This window comes from Remersonia thermophila, chromosome 6 (genome assembly GCF_042764415.1).
Source record: "Remersonia thermophila strain ATCC 22073 chromosome 6, whole genome shotgun sequence".
In the NCBI taxonomy this organism is placed as follows: Eukaryota; Fungi; Ascomycota; class Sordariomycetes; order Sordariales; family Chaetomiaceae; genus Remersonia; species Remersonia thermophila.
In genome coordinates this window covers 631,385-649,453 of record NC_092222.1, presented here as the reverse complement: position 1 = coordinate 649,453, position 18,069 = coordinate 631,385, and the positions used below count along the sequence as shown (strand labels likewise).

Here is an 18,069-nt window from a genome sequence, read left to right as displayed (position 1 = left end):
AAATCACCACCATGCCCTCGTCATCCTCGGCAGCGGCAGCGGCAGCGCCGCCGCCGCCTCCGGCCATCCGGCGCCCCTCCATGAGCCCCGCCGCCATCCTCCTCTCCCGCGCCCAGCCGGCCGCGGCGTCCGTCACCCCGGCCACGGCCACGGCCGTCTCGTCGCCCGCGCTGCTGCCGCTGCTTCGGCTGCACCCGCGTCATCCGGCGGGAGGGGAGGGAGGGGACGGGACGGGGAGGAGCAGGCGCAGGCGCAGGCGCAGGAGCCATCACGGAAACAGCAGCAGCAGCAGCAGCAGCAGCAGCAGCAGCAACCACAAGCCCATCATCGCATCCCTTCCGCGGGCGCTACCACCACCCTCCCGTTCCGCCCAGCACATGCCCCTCCTCCTCCTCCTCCTCCTCCCGGGACAGGGCAGCAAAGAGCACAACATCATCGTCACCACCACCCCCATCATCATCCTCATCACCCACCAGCAGCAGCAGCAGCAGCAGCAGCAGGACGAGGAGGAGGAAGAGAAGAAGAAGGAGGAAGAGCAACCGCCAGCCTCTCGCGCCCCCTTCCTCCCGCCGGCCCATGCCCTACGACCCCCCCCGCGGCAGCGGCCGAGCACGCGCCGACGGCGCGGCACGCCGTCCTCGCCTCGCTGGGCAACCTGGTGGACCGGGAGCTGGGGGCGCGGGCGCGGCAGCTGCACGCGCACGACGCGTCGCTGCGGCGGCAGGAGCGGGACGTGGCGCGGGCGACCGACGGGCTGCGGCGCGCCAACGACGAGCTCGGCCGGCTCGTGGCGCGGCACGCGCGGGCCGTGCTCGAGGTCGGCGACGTGCAGAACTGGGCCGAGGTGCTCGAGCGCGAGTTCCTCGTGCTCGAGGACACGGTGCGGCGGGTCGCGAGGAAGGGGAGAACAAGAGAGCAAAGGAGAGCGGGCGAAGAGAGAGGCGGGGAAGAAGAAGGGACGGGGAGTGAGAGCGACGAAGGGAGCTGGAGCGGGAGCAGCGAGGAAGAGGACGAAGAGAGCCATGCGGTACCAGGAGGCGGGGGAGAACGGACAAGTGTACCGGAGCCAAGGAGGGCGGAGTGAAGGTCGGCCGGGGAAAGGTTGTCATGACCAGGGTCATCATCATCATGATCATCATGACCACTACCTCAAGACATCCAAGGGAATGCGCTCATCCTCCTACGAAGCGTACCGTGACTCGTCATGAACCCATGATCCTATTGCCAAAAACTCTCTATAATGGTCTCTTCGAACCGTTTTTTGTCGTTCCGTCCTCTGATCATACAATCGATCACCACACCTTCCCCCCCTCCCCCCTCTCAAGGCCCCAGGGGTCCTACACCGGACAGCCGCTGCCCCAGAGAGGGCCGCCGGCGGGTGCCGTCTAAATCAAACCCGGCAGCATGGTGTACTTCTTGGCCTTGTAGCGATCGCCAAACTCCTTGCGCAGGGCCTTCTCCTTGCCGCGGGACCAGCTGCGCATGTAGACGGTGCCGAGGCTGATGAAGAGGGCGACGGTCCAGCTGCGGCTGATGAGGATGACGCCGACCCAGGCGAGCACCTCGAACATGTAGTTGGGGCTCGTGACGAGGTTGCTGCCGATGCAGTTGGGGATGCCGCGCTCGGTGCCGCCGGGCTTGCGCAGGCTGGCCAGGTGCTGGTGCACGATCCAGTTGCACGCCTCGCCGACGGTCCACAGGGCCAGGCCGGCGTAGTCGAGCAGGCCGAGGGCGTGGCGGGCCGACAGGCTGCCGGGGGCGTAGATGTCGAGGGAGCACAGCAGGCCGGCGAAGAACCAGTAAAAGAAGGAGTTGCGGAAGATGTTGCGGGCGGGCATCGTGTTGGCCGAGAACTTGTGCACGAAGAGCGTCTCGTACTCGCGCTTGAGGAAGTGCAGGTGGAAGAGGGCGAAGAGGAGCCACTGGACCGTGGTCATGGGGGTCTCGGCCTCGCTGATGTACCTGTAGGAGCCCGGGAAGATGCTGTAGAGGTAGGGGCGCACGAGGGGGATGAGGGCGTGGAAGAGGATGGGGCCGAAGTACTCGATGACGAAGACGGTGCGCCAGGCGACCTGGGGGCCTGGTTTTGTTGGAGACAAGCCGGTTAGCCGGTGGTAATGACAAGGAAAAAAAAGACGGAAAAGCAAAGCTTACCTAGGTCCTTGACGGACAGCTCGCCGGCGGCGACGACGCCCTTCTCATCGCGGAGGAGGGCGCGGCGGTTCTTGAGGATCTGCTTGGTGGACGGGTCAAAGAGGCCGATGCGGTTGTAGTCCGAGATGCCGGCCTGCTTGGCGATGAGCTGCTTGGCGTCCTCGACGGTGGCGTCGTAGGGCAGGTCGACGGAGGCGGGAAGCCTCTTGATGGGCTTGGCCCGGTTGCTCAGCTTGAAGGAGAGCTGGCTGGACGACATGGTGTCGGATCCAATTGGGGACGGGGTGGTGGTGGTGGCGGCGGCGGCGGTGGTGGCGGTGGTTTGTGTGGGAGAGCACGAGTCTAGCTCGTTGTGCCTTGCGAGACCCCAACAGCGTCGACGAGGTCCAGGAGAAAAGAGTGAGGTGGAAGAAGAAGAAAAAGAAGCCGTGTCGGGTCCATTCGTCAACAATGGAGACGGACCGGAAAGTGGGTCTCGGCTCCCTCGGGACGCGAATCGATACAAGACACGACACGGGCAAGCGCGAATGCCCATTCACTACTTACTGTGGTAACTAGTTACACAATAGTACTGCGTAGGTACCTACCTGAGTTGCAGTACTTACTATCTGGTATTCCACACAAGGAAAGCAACGTACTGAACGAACCGAGGTGGTTACCTAACTAGGTAGGCAATTCGACCAGTATAAGAGAGAGAGCTTTCGATGGCATCACATGATGGCCATGCCCAGGCCCGAATCTGTGTTGATAGGGATGGTGTGGAAAAAAAAGAAAAAAAGAAGATAAAGCTGGACCTGGGTAGAGAGAGAAGAGAAAGAGAGAGAGAGAGAGTCCATTGCAACAAAGATGCCAAAAAAAAGAAAAAAAAAAAAGGATGGGAACTTGTGCAACATGCATCCCCGTGATCTAGCTTCGTCTACTTCGCAGGAGTTATTCTAGGTAATGTTACTCTGTAACTAATAGTTACTGGTAGGTATTGTACGTGCTCTTTGCTGGGTTGACATGTCCCCCCTCCGTCGGGTGGATGGGTAAGTGGTGCACTTGACAAAGACGCTCTTAACCCCAACCCTGAGATGCAGCGAGATAACATGGCTTAATACCCCCTCGATGCCATCAACAAACAACAAGCACGCTTTCTTTCTTTTCGCATCCCATGCCCCGCTCGCTTCCGTGACAAACACCTCGCACGACGACGTCTTGGACCCCAAAGAATGCCTGTCAGAGGCCCTGCCATGAGCGGCTCGGACGCAAGGAGATAACCACCAGAGAGCCATGCCTCTTGCGAGGAGCGACTCGCTGCAAGACATTGACTTTACTCTCCGCCGCCAGTTCAACAAAACATCGTTTCGGTACGTTCTTCTCCGGCTTCCTCTCGTCCACATCTCCCACCCCGCGATGGCTGTCTCATACGTAAGCTGACCGCTGACCGCTGACCGCCAACGTCCATGCCATGCCTCCCAAAGACCCCACCAGCGCGACATCATCCTCGCCGCTCTCGATGGCCACGATGTCTTTGTCCAGGCCGCCACCTCGTTTGGCAAGAGCCTGTGCTTCCAGCTACCCGCCGTCATCGACCGGGGGAGTACGTTCCCATGAGCCCTCCAGCCTTGTGTTGCATGAAAGAGAGAGAGAGAGAGAGAGAGCCAAAGTGACCAAATAGGTCCATGCTGACAAGACAACCCAAGTCACCATCGTCATCTCTCCGTTGTTGAGCCTCATGGTAAAGTCTCTTCTTTTTCTTCTCCTCCCCCCATCACGACGGCTCGCTCATACCCTCCCAGATGAACCAAGTCGAGGCTCTGCGCGCCGCCAACGTCGAAGCCCGCACCCTCAACAGCAACACGCCCATGCCCGAGCGTGACTACATCTACCGGGACCTGGCTACCGGCCACCCTCACACCCGCCTCCTCTACGTCACCCCGGAGCTCTGCTCCATGGACCGCTTCCGCGACCGCCTCCGGCTGGTCCACGCCCAAAAGGAGCTCGCCCGCGTCGTCGTCGACGAGGCCCACTGCATCTCGGAATGGGGCCACGACTTCCGCCGGGACTTCAAGCGCCTCACCTGGTTCCGCGAGTCCTTCCCCGACGTGCCCATCATGTGCCTGACCGCCACCGCCAACGCCCAGGTCCGCGCCGACATCCTCTCGACCCTCGGCCTCGACCGCACCCCGGCCCGCCTGCGCTGCTTCACCATGACGGCCCACCGCCCGAACCTGCACCTCGAGGTCCGCTTCACCAGCGACGAGGCCAACGACCGCTACGACGACTTTGTCGGCTGGCTCAAGGGCGTCTACGCCCGCCGCGCCGCCGACGACCGCCGCCCCGAGCTCGAGGCCGCCGGCGAGCGCATCCAAAACGTCCCGGGCATCATCTACACGCTGTCCCGCGACGAGTGCGAGTCCCTGGCCGCCGCCCTGCGCTGCGACGACATCGGCGCCCGCCCCTTCCACGCCAAGCTGCCCAAGGAGGTCAAGGAGGAGACCCTGGCCCGCTGGATCAACAACGAGCCGGGCTACGACATCATCGTCGCCACCACCGCCTTCGGCATGGGCATCGACAAGGACAACGTGCGCTTCGTCGTCCACTGGCGCCTCCCCAAAAGCTTCGAGGGGTACTACCAGGAGGCCGGCCGCGCCGGCCGCGACGGCAACGCGAGCTACTGCTTCCTCTACTACGCGCGCGAGGACCGCGACCGCGTGTGCAACATGGTGATGCGGGACGCGACGGCGACGGCGGCCGCCAAGGCCAAGGCCAAGGCCGGCGACGACGCGAACCTCCAGGCCAGGATCCGCAGCCTGAACCGCCTCGTCGAGTACTGCGAGTCGACCGACGGGTGCCGGCACGCCTTCATCTGCCGCTACTTTGGCGAGGACGAGGTGCCCCGGTGCGACTTTGCCTGCGACTGGCACAAGGATCCCCAGGACCTGAAGCGCCGCATGATGCGCGGCCTGGCGAGCGAGGAGTGGGTGAGCACGCAGAGGATGGAGGGCGCGTACGATGATTATTACTACAGCGATTAGGCGGTCGTTCTCCGTAGCCAGAAAAGCCCCCCCTACCTAGGTCTCTTGAGCGAGCGCCTGTCCGCCGTTGACGTCGGCGTCGTCGGCGCCGTCGACGTCGTCGTTGGCCACCGGCTCGAGAAGCTCGGGCCGCTCCCGTATCAGCGCCTCGAGATTGCTCTGCCACTGCACCCACGTCATGCCCTGCAGCAGCGAGTCGGACAGGTCGTCCATCTTGCCGATGTCCTCCAGCTCCGCATCGCCCGTCGCCCCCTTTCTCCTTCTCGTGCCCGCGGATTTCCGTTCCGCTGCTGCCAGGAACCGGCTCACCACGTCCGCGGCCCGGCCCTCGTCGGGCTGCACCATCCCCTCGGACAGCAGTCCCGTCAGGATCTTGATCTTTTCCTGCTTGAGCAGCTGATACGCCGAGCTCGCCCCGCCTTTTTTCTTTGGTTTCTTCTTCTTCTTCTTCCCGCCCGACGCTTCGTCCTCCCCCTCCTCCCCTTCCTCCGCGGCCGTCTTGCCCGCCCCAGGAAGCAAAAACCCGGCCACCAGCTTGGGCGTGACCGATTCGACCCTTCCCCTCCACCACCACCACGGCGATAACGACGCGGGCGGGCCCACCGCCCCGCCGCTGTCGCCGCCGCCGCCGCTTCCCTCGCCGTCAGCACCCTCCCCCGGCAGCGCCCTCCCCGCCTCGCGGCTCTCCCGGTTCAGCGCCGCGAACGCGGCGTGCAGCATCGCCTCGAGCGAGTTGACGCGCACCGTCCACTCGAGCACGGCCGCGGCGCCCGCCGTGCGGAAGCGCTGGCGCTCAATGAGGACGTGGGTCGGGCGCAGGGGCAGGAGGCGCGAGGTGACGAGGCCGAGGGTGGAGGCGGCGAGGGAGACGGGGGAGAAGTCGCTTTCCTCCGAAGCAGAGGAAGGAGTAGTAGTCGTAGTAGTAGTAGAAGAAGAAGATGATGATGTCAGGGATGTGAGGTCGATCCTCTCCCACGCGAGCAACCTCACCGGCGTCCTTAGCACCCCGCTTGCGCCTGGGCTTCCGCTTTCGCCGCTTCCGGTCCCGTTTCCGCTCGCCGTCCCCTTCCCTGCCTTGGCCGGGTCGCAGGCCGAGGCGGGGCTCACCAGGCTCAGCCCAAAGTTCTTGACCCCGAGGTCAAGGCTCAGCAGGCGCGCGTCCCGCGGCAGGGGCCGGAACCGTTGCGCGGCGAGGCGGAGGCGCCGCGCGAGGACCGCCTTGGCGCCCGTCTTGGGCAGGCCGCACGAGGCGCAAAGGGCCTGGAGGGTCGCGACGGTTTCGCGGAGGAGGGGGTCGACGGGCCGGTGGGCCATTTCCCTTTTTTTTTTTTTTTTTTGGAGGGGGGGGGGGGGGATCTCTCTTGTACCGGGTAGGGTGGGCGTGTGTCGTGTATACTTTATCGATGGATCTGGACTTTGTTGCGATGAACGACCTGGAGGAGCCGGGTTGGCCTGGCGTTGTGTGGTGGGCGAACAAGATCTCAAAAGTATTATAACTAGCTGAGTAGCTGATTGATATGGAAGCCAAGTGAGGTGAATTTTGAGGCTCCGCTGTTGGGGGGGTGAAACATTCCATCCTTCGCCATCAATTCGTTCATTCATGAAAGAAGTCTTGGCTTGCGAGGTTCTGGATCCCTCGGGCCTATGAATCACCACAATGACAGAATGGCTCTGGGAAGCAAAAGAAAAGAAACGAAAAAAAAAAAAAAAAAGAAGAGAAGAGAAGAGAAAAGAAAAAGAAAAAGAAAAAGGGACAAGAATCTACAAAAAAAAAAAAACAATAACCAAAGAGAGTATGCAAAGAATCCAAGACATGTCTTGTTTTCTTGTTGAACCCTCTTCAACCGTCCGTTCCTGGACTCGAGGTGAGGCCGGAAGCAAGACAGAGAGCCATGAGTACGAAAAAAACAAAAAGACAGTCCCTGGGCCAGGTGCTGCTACAGACTACCTAGGTGCCGAAGCATGGGCAAAAACAAGAGAACCAAGGCGCGTCCTTTCGTGACGAGGAGCTTCACGTCCTGAATTATACCAGGGTGTGGCCAGAGAGAGAGAGGTCTGACATCCCCATCTTCTCGCCATCCATCTACGCTTTCTCGGTGCTTGGCTATGTTGTAATTAGCGCTCTACCTGAAACCCCGCACCAGAACCTGATCGTACCCAAAATTCCCCCGCCCCCCCTCTCATCTCTCGCCTTGGAACCGGCTCTGCTCCTCCAGCGGCGGCAGCATCGTCTCATGCCATGCCGACCCTCCCTCATCTCGCCCCCGACGAGTACGAATACCTCGCGATCTGAGACCCCAGCTGCTCCGCGAACCACTCGGCCGGCTCGGCGCTCAGCCTGGCCGTCTCGGCCGTGGTCAAGATGGTCTTGATGCCGACGCCCACCCTGTCCTCCTCGCCCGTGTGCTCCTTGACCCGGTCCAGCACCTGCCAGACGGCGTCCTCGCCGCCCAACGCGCCCGACTGGGCCAGCACGGCCGCGAGCTCGCGCGTGTCCTGCACCGCGGGCACCCGGATCTGCCTGTCGAACGCCGTGGCGATGTCGAGCTGCTCCATGACGTTGATCTGGGAGGTGGTGGCGAGGATGAGGAGGCGGTGGCCCTTGGGGGGCGGCGTCTGGAGGAGGGTGACGAGGGCCTGGACCATCGAGTTGGAGAGCCGCGGGCCGACGGGGTTCCATTCGATGAGCCGCTCGAGGTTGTCTGTTGCGCGCGGCAGGTTAACCGGGTTAGCCGATCCGTACCAAAAAAAAAAAAAAAGAAAAAAAAAAAGACGACGAGACGGCCTGGAAAACGCACCGATGATGAGCAAGCTCAGCGGGCTCTTGTAGGCGTCCGTAAAGATCTTGTGCAGGTGGTCCTTCTTGGCCAGCTCGTCGCGGAACCCGACCAAGGAGGCGGGCGTGATGATCTTGATGAAGGGGTAATCCGACTTGAGGGCGATGTGGGCGGCCAGGGCCGTCTTGCCGCTGGCGGGGGGGCCGTGCAGGAGCACCGACGTGTGGCGCAGCCTCTCCTGCTGCCGCACGTTCTCGACGTACAGCATGCCGTCGTTGAGGATGGCCTTGATGGTGGGCGAGAAGTGCATGATGCCGTAGGGGATGGCGTCCTCGAGCTCGGCGTCGTCGGCGCCAAAGGCCGGCCGCACCTCGTTGAGCGCGTTCAAAAAGTCCTGGCGCACCACCTTCATGTTGGCCACGTCCTCGCTGACGCTGGCCATGGTGCCGACCTTGATGTTGCGCGCAAAGGCGAACGACGTGGCCGACTTGACGAGGCCGCTCAGCTCGGCGCCCGAAAAGTTCTTGGTCAGGGCGGCGAGCTCGGGGATGTCGACGTCGTCGCCCATGACGTTGTTGTCGCGCATCTTGGCCGTGTGGATCTTGAGGATCTGGGAGCGGCCAAACTCGTCGGGCAGCGAGATCTCGATCTGGACCTCGAGGCGGCCGGGCCGCAGCAGGGCGTCGTCGATCATGTCCTTGCGGTTGGTCATGCCGATGAGCAGGATGTTGTTGAGCTGGTCGACGCCGTCGAGCTTGGACAGCAGCTGGTTGACGACGCTGTCGCCGACGCCGGTGCCGCCGCCGGCCCCCGAGCCGCGCTGCTTGCAGACGGCGTCGAGCTCGTCAAAGATGATGATGTGCAGGCCCGACTCGTCGCCCTTTTCCTTGTACTCCTTTTCGGCGTCGGCAAAGAGCTTGCGGATGTTCTCCTCGCTCTGGCCCACGTACTTGTTGAGCACCTCGGGGCCGTTGATGATCTTGGGCTCGCGGGCGTTGAGCATCTTGCCGATCTGGCGGGCGATCAGGGTCTTGCCGGTGCCGGGCGGGCCGTACAGCAGCATGCCCTTGACGTGCATGATGCCGAGCTTCTCGATGAGGCCCGGCGGGAAGATGCGCGAGGCGAAGGCGCGGCGGAAGATGGTGGAGAACTCGGCGTCGAGGCCGCCGATGCCCATGTCCTCGAACTTGAAGTCCGGGCTGATGATGGCGTTGGCGGCGGGGCGCTTGCTCGAGGCCTTGAGCTTGATGGGCGAGCGCGCGTCCTTGTAAAAGGTGATGCTGGTCTGGCTGGTCAGGATGCCGCGGGCGGTCGGGTCGCTGAGGGTGGGCGGCTCGTCGGGGCGACGCTGCTGCTGCATGCCGAGGTCGATGAGCGTCACCGTCTTGACCGTGACGGCCAGGGGCACGTTCTGCACGTCGAGCAGCAGGCGCTGCCCCGGGGCGAAGACCTGGTTCTCAAAGGTCTTGATGAAGAGCGCGGCCAGCTCGTCCTGGTCGTACTGCGTGTCGACGATCTTGCGGGCCGAGGCGAAGCCGACCTCGAGGTCGAGCGAGCCGACGTACGCCTGGGAACCGTTGGCGAAGGGGTTGTAGAGCTCGCCCACGATCTCGTCCATCAAGCCGACGCCGCACCATGTCCGCTGGGGGTCCGACAAGCTGATGCAGCCGGGGGGGAAGCCGGGCGTCGGGCGTGCTGTCACGACGTAGTCGCCCCGGAGGATCTGGCCCGAAAGGCGGATGTAGAGGTCGGTGCCGTCGTGGTTGGGAGGGAAGTCGTTGGGAGATACGGCGCAGCTGGCGGGGGAGGGAAGAGCGGGGGAAGAGAGGAGGGCAGTCAGTTTGGAATCGCCGGATGCGAGCCCGCCAGGGCAACTCACATGTTGCCAAAGATGTATTGGGCCTGCAGCGTCTTGTCTTCGACCTTGGCGATCCGGAGCGGGATCTGGCGGGATGACCGGTTCGAGGAGGGCCGATCGGCGTAGCTGCCGGCGTAGTTGCCGGGAGGCGGGGGTCTCTGCGCGGGAGCCGATCCGGAGTACGAGTCATGACCGCCCGGGTAGCCTGAGCCTGAAGGGGCCGAGGGGTATCCGGAGGGGTCGCCGCCAGAGTAGTTTGACGGAGCCGGCGCGTAGCCTTCGGGCCCTGGAGGGCGCTGGGCTTGGCGGCCGGGAAGGCCTGGACGAGGCGACCTGCCGAAGAGGTTGCTGCGCAAATCCATGATGGGACGATGGTGTGTGGGAGCTGTCGGAGGGTCAAAGGATCGGAGGGTTTCAGGATCGGAGAGGACGGAGGGACGGCGGGATGGCGGGGCTTCGTTCGGATACCGCTCAGGCTCGGTGTACCGGTATCGTGGTATCGTGGGAGATTGATTCCCTAGAGGGAGACACTCCGTCCTGGGGGTGTCTGGATTCGCGTCTTGTCTAGAAAAAGAAACGAAAAAGAACAAGAGAGCAACGTCTATGGGTAACAAAGCCGAGGAGGGACTTGTTGTCCAAGTCAAGGTTCGGTGTTGGGGAGGGGAGGAATGAGGAATGAGAGGTTCGGTTGAATCGAGGGAGCCTCTGGGGGACGGGCGACGTTTCAGTTGCCCCACGGTCAGCTTGCTAGCTAGGCTTACAGGAATTAGCGAGGACGATGCGGGGTTTGATATGAATATACTGTACAGGCCAGCTGACCTGAGTCTTGGCGTCTGATGTCGACAGCCCCACCAGCCCGCCGGAGTGGGGCTGACATGTGGGGCACATGACCCACTCTCCGTCTGTGGAGCCGTGTCCATCAAGGTGCACTGGACCCAACCCAAAAAGCACCAAACCAGTTCACGCCCGCTTCTCGTCGACCTCGCCTTCGCATCATCGCCACCATGCCTCTGTACGTTGTCCCTTGTCCCTGCCCTGTTCTTCCTTCTTGTCCTCACCGCCAACTAACACCCGACGCAGCCATCTTCTGGGCAAGAAATCATGGAACCCCTACAGCCCCGCCAACATCGCCCGCGTGCGGCGGGACGAGGAGGCGGCGCGCGCTCGCGAGGAAGCCGAAGAGCAGCGCATGCAGGTGGTCGATGCTGAGCGGCGCCTGGCCATTCTGCGTGGCGAGCTCCCCCTGCCCCTTGACGAGCCCGAAAAGATGCCCTCGGGCGACGGCGACCTCGTCAAGACGGACCGCCGCCAGGACGGCAGCAGCGGCAGCCGCAGCGGGCGCAAGCGCAAACGTCCCGGCGAGGACGACACCGACTATGAGATGCGCCTCGCGCGCGGCCGTGAGTCGCCACCGCCGGTGCTCCCTCGAAAGCCAGTAGCGGTTCTCTACGACAGCAAGGGCCACATCTCGCTTTTTGCCGACGAGGCGGCGGCGGCGGCGGCGGCGGCAGCGGCAGCGGCTGTAGCTGCGCAAGGTGACGCGGCCCGCACACAGCAAGCCTCTCGGTCGCGGCGCGACAAGACCGAAGCGGACGCCTCCGAGCCCTACCACGTGCGTCTCGCTGACGTCGAAGGTCGGCACGGCTCGGGCCGGGGCGCGTGGTACGCGACGGCGGACGGCGAGGCGTCGTCGGCGCTGGTGCCGACGCGGGATGTGTGGGGGCGTGAAGATCCGCAGCGCAAGACGCGGGAGGCGGCCCGGCTGGATGCGAGCGACCCGTTGGCGATGATGAAGCGGGGGGCCAAGATGGTAAGGGAGCTGGAGAAGGAGAGGAAAAAGGAGGTGGAGGAGAGGCAAAGGGAGATTCGGCAGCTGGAAGAGGAGGAAAGGGAGCGGCGTAGGGAGAGGAAGAGGAGGCGGGAGGAGAAGGAGAAGGAGGACCGTGAAAGGAGGCACAGGAGGGAGGGCGACCGGGAAGACTCTCGCCGACGAGAGGACGGTAGGACGGCGAGGAAGGAAGGGGAACGGCGCCACGAACGGGACCGGGGAGACCACCGGCGCGACCGCGCACGCCGATCCCGATCGAGAGACGGGTCCAGAAACAGGTCCAGGGACAGGCGTAGAGACCGATCCAGAGAAAGGCACCGATCTCGATCCGGAGGCAGGCGATCCAGGGAGGCATGCCGCGACAGATCTCCAGAGGCAAAGCATCGCCACGATCCCCGCTCGTAGAGAGCCGACGGAACGGATAGAAATAGAAATGTTTGCCATATTAACGAGAAAGCATTCAAAGTACCCTTTTTTCTCTCAAGAGCCTGACCTAAGCCTCCTTCCACGGCACAACCACCGCGACCCTCCTCATCTCCCTCTCCACCAGCTCCCCCAGCTTTCCCTTCCCCTGGGTCACCCTCGCCAGCTCCGCCAACACCTCCTCCACCAGCCCCTCGCTGCCCCCTTCCCTCCGATCGCTGTAAATGTCCAGCCCCTCGGCCGTGAACAAGGTCGGCGCAAACCACGTCACCATCCACCGCTCCACCCGGTCCTCCCCCTGCCCCGGCACGGCCCTCTCCCCCCACCCGAGCACCTCCCAGTGGCTCGTCCCCGCCAGGAGCCGCAGCCACAGCGGCCTGCCGCGCCAGTCCCAGCTCGACGTGTCGCCTTCGGAAGAGGCGGACGTGTCGATGCCCTCGATGCGCCGGACCCCGCCTTTGCCGGAAAGTGATTCGGACTCGACGAGGTCGGAGATCCGGAGAGGAGCTTTTTCTTGCTGTTGCTGCTGCTGCTGTTGCTGTTGTTGTTGTTGTTGTTGCTGTGTGGTTTCCCCCGCCTTGGCCTCCTTGGGCGGCAGCTCGCCGTAGGTGATGCGCACGTTGCGGGCGGAGCGCCACATGCGCAGCGTCGAGTGGGTGACGGTCCAGGTGCGGTAGAGGAAGGGGAGGGGCGGAGGGGTGAAGGAGGCGGGCTGTGTGGTTGCGTCGCCGTTGGCGTACTGGGAGGGCAGACGGATGATGATGGGGTTGGGAGTTGCCATGGTGTTGGGTTCGTGCACGGGATGTTGTCTTGTAGAGGCGATATTATTCACAGGAGGCTGAGAAGGTGGCGATTCGATAGCTGAAGAATGGGATTGTAGCTGCGCTGAGAAAACAAACGTTCAAGTTCCTCGAATGACCTCCACGGCAAGCTACTTAAAAAAAAAAAAAAAAAAAAAAAAAAAAAAAAAGGGCACGATACCCAGGATGGCTTCAGGTCCCAGAGTCAAACACACTTCTTGGACAGCAGTTGTTGAGCTTGCGAGTGAGATCAGACACCAGAGACACCAGGGGCTATGAATGATGAAACACGGTGCGCCCTGGGGTACCGAGGCTCCTGCGCCCCCTGGCATTCCACCGCTTTGCAGGGACGAAACAACGGACGTCTGTGTCCATCACATTCGCTCTGTCTCTGGGGATGGACTACCCATGCCGACCTTGGCAACCTTGGAAAATGTCATGTCGAACGAAAGACGCTTGCAGGAGGCTCAAGAACGGCGGATAACACAGGTCTGTATTGTGTTATTAGTGACTCTTGTCCTCGCACACTGTGCCCCTGCCCCCTGCGCGACAGCCTTCTGCTGTCTTGGCAATCCCCACAAGGCTGAGCGAGGTTGAAGTGAACCGGAGGAACCACCTGGCGAGGTTTTGTTTTCATCTCCTGTTTCCATACAACGACGCACACATGTGCTTGCGCTCTCAGAAAGGAACCTGAGCACCGCCATCCGTGCCAAGTACGTACAACGACGGCGGCATACAAGTTTCGTCTTGATCTTGTTTTGGTTGTGGTACCGTGGACTGAAGGTATTGATTGTTAGCGCTGGCCGGAAACGGACATTCAACAAAGAACTGCTCTGGACTGCCCGTTTGGGTTGTTGAGGTTGTTGAGGTTGAGAAGCTTCATCTCTCTCTCTCTCTCTCTCTCTCTCTCTCTCTCTCTCTCTCGCACACACACACACACATACATACACACGCACACACAGAATTTCACCTGACTCTCTCCCCTCGCGTTCTGAGCTCGAAAGCCTGGCCTTTCTCAACAACCCACCGCCATACATCAACCACAAAAGGCCCACCACCATGACCACCGCCAATCCAAACCCCGATGAGATCGACCTCGTCGATGACGACCAGGCCGGCGATTTTGAGGTTGCCGTCGACCCAGACATGGCCGCAACCATGGGCTTCACCAGCTTCGGCGGTACCAAGCCAACCTTTGGCAACGACAACTCACCTGCTGCGGGCGGTGATGACGACGACGACAAGTCCCGCCCCTCCAAGAAGCGTCGCTTCAACCCGCACGCTGACGACGCCATCATCGCCCCGCCCGTCCCCCAAGATACCGTCGCCGCTCAGCGGGCCCAAAGCAACCCCGGCAACCCCGGCCCCCAAGGCAAAGGCCAGCAAACCCCCCGGGACGAGATCTCTCACGCCCCCGACTCGGACTTCGAGCTGGACGTGAGCGCCGCCGAGGCCGGCTCAGGCTACGAGCCGGAGCCTGGAGCCGAACGGAAACAACCGCCAGACAGCGGCAGAAGCACGCCGGCCTCGCGTGCAGCAGGAGACGGGCACATGCCTGCCAGAGGCTCAACCCTTCCGGCCAGGGGCGGGCGCGGCCACAATCCGCTCTGGTACGTCGACTACTACGACCCGAGCTTCAACGAGAATCCCTGGGAGGGCATGGAGAAGTTCAAGGGGTTGGAGCCCGTGGGGACATACCTGGTGCGCCAATGGGATCGCGAGGACAAGAAGGTCCCGGCCGCTTAGAAGGGAAGAAGACAGCACTGGAAAGGCAGAAGCAGCCCCTGGCTTTCCGGGTGCTGCGGCTTGGGGCTGGGCACGGCGGACCGGGCAGAGCGAACGACTGTTGAGCCGGTCCCATGAGAGGAGGCGACCCCTTCTGCGATTCAGGACGGTCACTGCAAAAGTCAGCACGCTTTTCATCCACAGCCCCTCCTCGGATATCTTGTGATATCCTCATCTCTCTTCTCCAGCCACCTTGCTCTCGCGCAACCGGGTGTATGTATAGAAGCAGAGCAGCGGCATCCCTGAGGGGAGGCCTCGGTAGGGGAGGGCCTTGGCAAAGAACAGATGCATATTCGACCGTCATCTTGACCCTCGGCCGTCTCCTCTCCGCCACATCTTGACGGCCCACCCCTGTACGTCCAGGAGACGCTAGGCACAACAAGCCTTTTGAGCAGATCCTACCATGCGCTCATGTACATGTACACGCCTGCCCCAACACCAAGACGTGCAGGAGATCACTGGACACTGGGTTCCTCAAAGCAACGCTTTTTGGACTGAATGTACCTAGAAACAGAGATACGCACAGCCGTCGGAAGAACACTAAAAGTACCTGGGCCATCTGACCAAGCTGCCACCCCCAAGCCAAGCCGTGACCTAAGAAACCCAAGCCGTCCGTTTTTCCGTATAGATCCTTCCGCCCATACCGTCCACGGTGCCTCCGTCCGTCCCAACTTTTCTTTTCATCCCTTCGTTCAATCATAATCTCATAGGCATCATACACCAGCCGTCCGTCCGGAAAGCGTCAGAACAGACCCAAGATGTGCAGGATGCCGCGGCAAACACCACACAGATAAGAGAGAAAGGTGTAACACACCGCCGCGAGGACATCCCTCTTCCTCCGCCTCCCCAGATCACCAAGTGCTCCAGAGCGTCTGAAAGAGGCCGAGGAACTCCAGAAAGGGAAAGAGAGTGGTGAAGGGGGGTCTGGAGGAGGACGAGATCGCGCAAACCCGCCTGCAGCATCGGACCTCTTCGCTTACACACACACCCATCTGACCCCCTTCCCCCACCACAACGCACTCCACAACCGTCCGTTTTGAAGCCGTAGCGGCAGCAAGAAACGGTCGACGTGGCGAGGCTGGGAAGTGGAGGGGCGTGTGCGTAAGGTGAGGAAGCCCCCCCTCCCCCCCTCCTTGCTGATGTCAACGATGCGATGCTGCAGACGGGATCAGCCGCTCCCGCTCCCGCTCCCGCTCCCGCTCTTGCAGCCTCGAGATAAAGGCATACATCCCTCTCCTTCTCTTCCTCCTCCCTCTCGTATTGCCGGCTCCCCGCATCTCCCTGATGCCCGACTGCTGCCCAACCGCCAGTTCCGGTTATCACGTTGGGGGGGTGAGCGAGGCTGGTTGGCCCACGAGCCTCCGTCAACATCCGCCTCACGCCCCTCCTTTCCGCCCCCCCCCCCCCCTCCCTCCTCCTGTTCCTTGAACTCCGTCCTCCTCTTGCAAGGCCTTTTGTTGGTACCAGCAAGCCAAGCCACAAGGGCAAGCGAGATCCGGATCTCTGGGACGGCGAAAAAAACGTGCCTGCAGGTAGATGCGTGTCATGGCATGACGTGCATCTGCAGGACGTGGCTCCAAACTCCAGATCGGCCGCCGGAGATCTCCCCATATCTCAGATCCGACTGACCGACGGACAGCCAAAAACAGCAGGACATCCCAGACCGTTAGACCCGATCATCCAAACCCACTCAGGGAAAGCAAACAGCCACCCTAACAAACGCCAGGGACAAAATCCGGAGAAACAGCCGAGCGGATTAAAAAAAAAAAAAAAAAAAAAGTACAAAGAAAAAGAGAAAGCGAAAGAAAACGAGGAGAGCAGATTCTCTCAAGTTAGCTCCGTTCGGTACTCAGTACTCATCCGGCGACGGGTATCGTGCCCGCGCCCTCGAGTACTCCTTGGGGTGCTTCTTCGCAGCCTTGGCCTTGAGGGATCTGGGGTGGGTTTTGCGCGCGTCAGCCTTCTCGATCTCGGGTTCCGATGCTCCCAGGGGACGCAGCCGTTGGGCCCGGCGCAGGGAAAACGAGCACCCAAAGGAAGAACGGAAACGGCCGGGGCCGGCTAGAACGGGACGTACTCGAGCTTCTTCTGCGTCCACTCCAGATCGTTCCTCACCTCGCGAGCGTCCTCCAGCCCGCGGGCGAACCGCGCGCGCGTCTGGGCCAGCCGCGCCTGCGCCTTGGCCTGCAGCTCGAGCAGCTCGCGGTGCTTTGCGTTGAGGTGGCCGGACCTGTTGTCGTTCTCCCCCCCTTTGCGTCAGCGCTGCTCGCTCCGTTGTCTCCTCGTTCCTTTCGCGGGGTTCCCGCAGAAGCAGGCGGGCAAGGAAACTCACGTCTGCGCCTGCGTGGCGGTGCACCTGTCCAAGGCGATCGGGTCAAACGTTGCGGCGAACCTGTCGTGCATGTAGTCGTGCAGGTCGATGCCGGCCGCGCTCCCGGCACCGCTGCTGCTGCTGCTGCCGCCGCCGCCGACGCCGCCGGCGTAGCTTGTCGTGGCGCGAGAATAACCGCGTCCGTAGGCCGAGGCCGAGCTGACGGAGCCCGCACGGAGGGCGGCGTCCTCTTCCTCCTCCGCGTCGGGAGGGGAAGACGAGTAGGCGCTTTCGCCGCCGCTGGGGTAGTAGCAGTCACCCGCGGTGGCCGGGTAGTCATACGTGGAGTACATGCTGCCGGCGCCGTAGCCATGCTGGCCCTTGATGGGAGGGATGGGCAAGGCATCTGTGGTGTAGTCCGGGTAGTACGGTGGGGCGTACGACGACATGTTGACGGTGGGAGAAATCAACGATATGCCTGAAGGCAGAAGTTTGAAGGTTGGGATAGCGAAGGGTGGATGGGGGGGGTTGGAAGCACCAGGGAGGTATGTGTGTCAAGACAGGCCTGTTGCTTAGACTGTCCAACGAAGCTCGGAAGAGAGAAGGTAGAAGGCGTGCCAGGTGTTTTGATGTTCTTGGAGTCTTGTGGTCCTGGAGGAGGGAAAGGAAGGAAAAGGAGAAGGAAGACCACAACTCCATCTCGTCAACGTTCACGTCTTTTATACTTTTTCAGACGGGCCCTTCGTCCACGACAAGCATCCCTAAGATGTCTGATCCGGATAAGGGCCAGTGATCCTACTCGTCAAGGACCCGGCCGACCCCGCTCGAGGACCAGGACGAGGGAGCGAGGATGTCATGAGCAAGGGTGGTGACGGCGGAGGTGACGAGGGTGTCTCGGAGGCATCGAGGCGCATCTCCGTGCCGTTTCCTCGCTCCCATCCGCGCTGGTAGGCCAACCAGAGCACGGGGCGGCATGTTGGAACGGGGTGATCCCTAGAGAGCAGCCAGGAAGATATCTGGGGATTGGCCTGGGTCAAGTTTCCATTGCTCAGAGAAAGGCGTCAGCCCAACAAAGATGCACATGCCGGAGGTGAACATCACTGTTTGTATTGG

At 62.0% G+C, this 18,069-nt stretch overlaps 8 protein-coding genes across 8 annotated transcripts; 3 read left to right on the top strand and 5 right to left on the bottom strand.

Moving 5' to 3' along the window:
- Positions 1-1,385: 1,385 nt before the first annotated feature.
- On the bottom strand, positions 1,386-2,413 carry VTJ83DRAFT_6354 (uncharacterized protein; the record flags this gene model as incomplete). Its single annotated transcript, XM_071013056.1, has 2 exons — positions 1,386-2,080; positions 2,155-2,413. The coding sequence occupies 2 exons, from the start codon at positions 2,411-2,413 to the stop codon at positions 1,386-1,388; spliced, it is 954 nt and encodes a 317-aa protein (XP_070863981.1).
- Positions 2,414-3,426: 1,013 nt separating this feature from the next.
- On the top strand, positions 3,427-5,174 carry VTJ83DRAFT_6353 (uncharacterized protein; the record flags this gene model as incomplete). The annotated part of the gene is made up of 4 exons (XM_071013055.1): positions 3,427-3,503; positions 3,618-3,736; positions 3,840-3,874; positions 3,936-5,174. 4 exons carry the CDS (start codon positions 3,427-3,429, stop codon positions 5,172-5,174), a joined length of 1,470 nt encoding a protein of 489 aa, XP_070863980.1.
- A 36-nt stretch (positions 5,175-5,210) lies between these two features.
- VTJ83DRAFT_6352 (uncharacterized protein) lies at positions 5,211-6,776 on the bottom strand (the record flags this gene model as incomplete). The annotated part of the gene is made up of 1 exon (XM_071013054.1): positions 5,211-6,776. The coding sequence occupies one exon, from the start codon at positions 6,774-6,776 to the stop codon at positions 5,211-5,213; it is 1,566 nt and encodes a 521-aa protein (XP_070863979.1).
- Positions 6,777-7,427: 651 nt separating this feature from the next.
- On the bottom strand, positions 7,428-10,171 carry VTJ83DRAFT_6351 (uncharacterized protein; the record flags this gene model as incomplete). The annotated part of the gene is made up of 3 exons (XM_071013053.1): positions 7,428-7,876; positions 7,973-9,747; positions 9,831-10,171. 3 exons carry the CDS (start codon positions 10,169-10,171, stop codon positions 7,428-7,430), a joined length of 2,565 nt encoding a protein of 854 aa, XP_070863978.1.
- An 827-nt stretch (positions 10,172-10,998) lies between these two features.
- Positions 10,999-12,042, top strand: VTJ83DRAFT_6350 (uncharacterized protein; the record flags this gene model as incomplete). Its single annotated transcript, XM_071013052.1, has 1 exon — positions 10,999-12,042. One exon carries the CDS (start codon positions 10,999-11,001, stop codon positions 12,040-12,042), a length of 1,044 nt encoding a protein of 347 aa, XP_070863977.1.
- Positions 12,043-12,130: 88 nt separating this feature from the next.
- Positions 12,131-12,841, bottom strand: VTJ83DRAFT_6349 (uncharacterized protein; the record flags this gene model as incomplete). Its single annotated transcript, XM_071013050.1, has 1 exon — positions 12,131-12,841. One exon carries the CDS (start codon positions 12,839-12,841, stop codon positions 12,131-12,133), a length of 711 nt encoding a protein of 236 aa, XP_070863976.1.
- Positions 12,842-13,919: 1,078 nt separating this feature from the next.
- On the top strand, positions 13,920-14,606 carry VTJ83DRAFT_6348 (uncharacterized protein; the record flags this gene model as incomplete). The annotated part of the gene is made up of 1 exon (XM_071013049.1): positions 13,920-14,606. The coding sequence occupies one exon, from the start codon at positions 13,920-13,922 to the stop codon at positions 14,604-14,606; it is 687 nt and encodes a 228-aa protein (XP_070863975.1).
- Positions 14,607-16,494: 1,888 nt separating this feature from the next.
- Positions 16,495-17,405, bottom strand: VTJ83DRAFT_6347 (uncharacterized protein; the record flags this gene model as incomplete). Its single annotated transcript, XM_071013048.1, has 3 exons — positions 16,495-16,579; positions 16,723-16,875; positions 16,978-17,405. The coding sequence occupies 3 exons, from the start codon at positions 17,403-17,405 to the stop codon at positions 16,495-16,497; spliced, it is 666 nt and encodes a 221-aa protein (XP_070863974.1).
- Between the last annotated feature and the right edge of the window lie 664 nt (positions 17,406-18,069).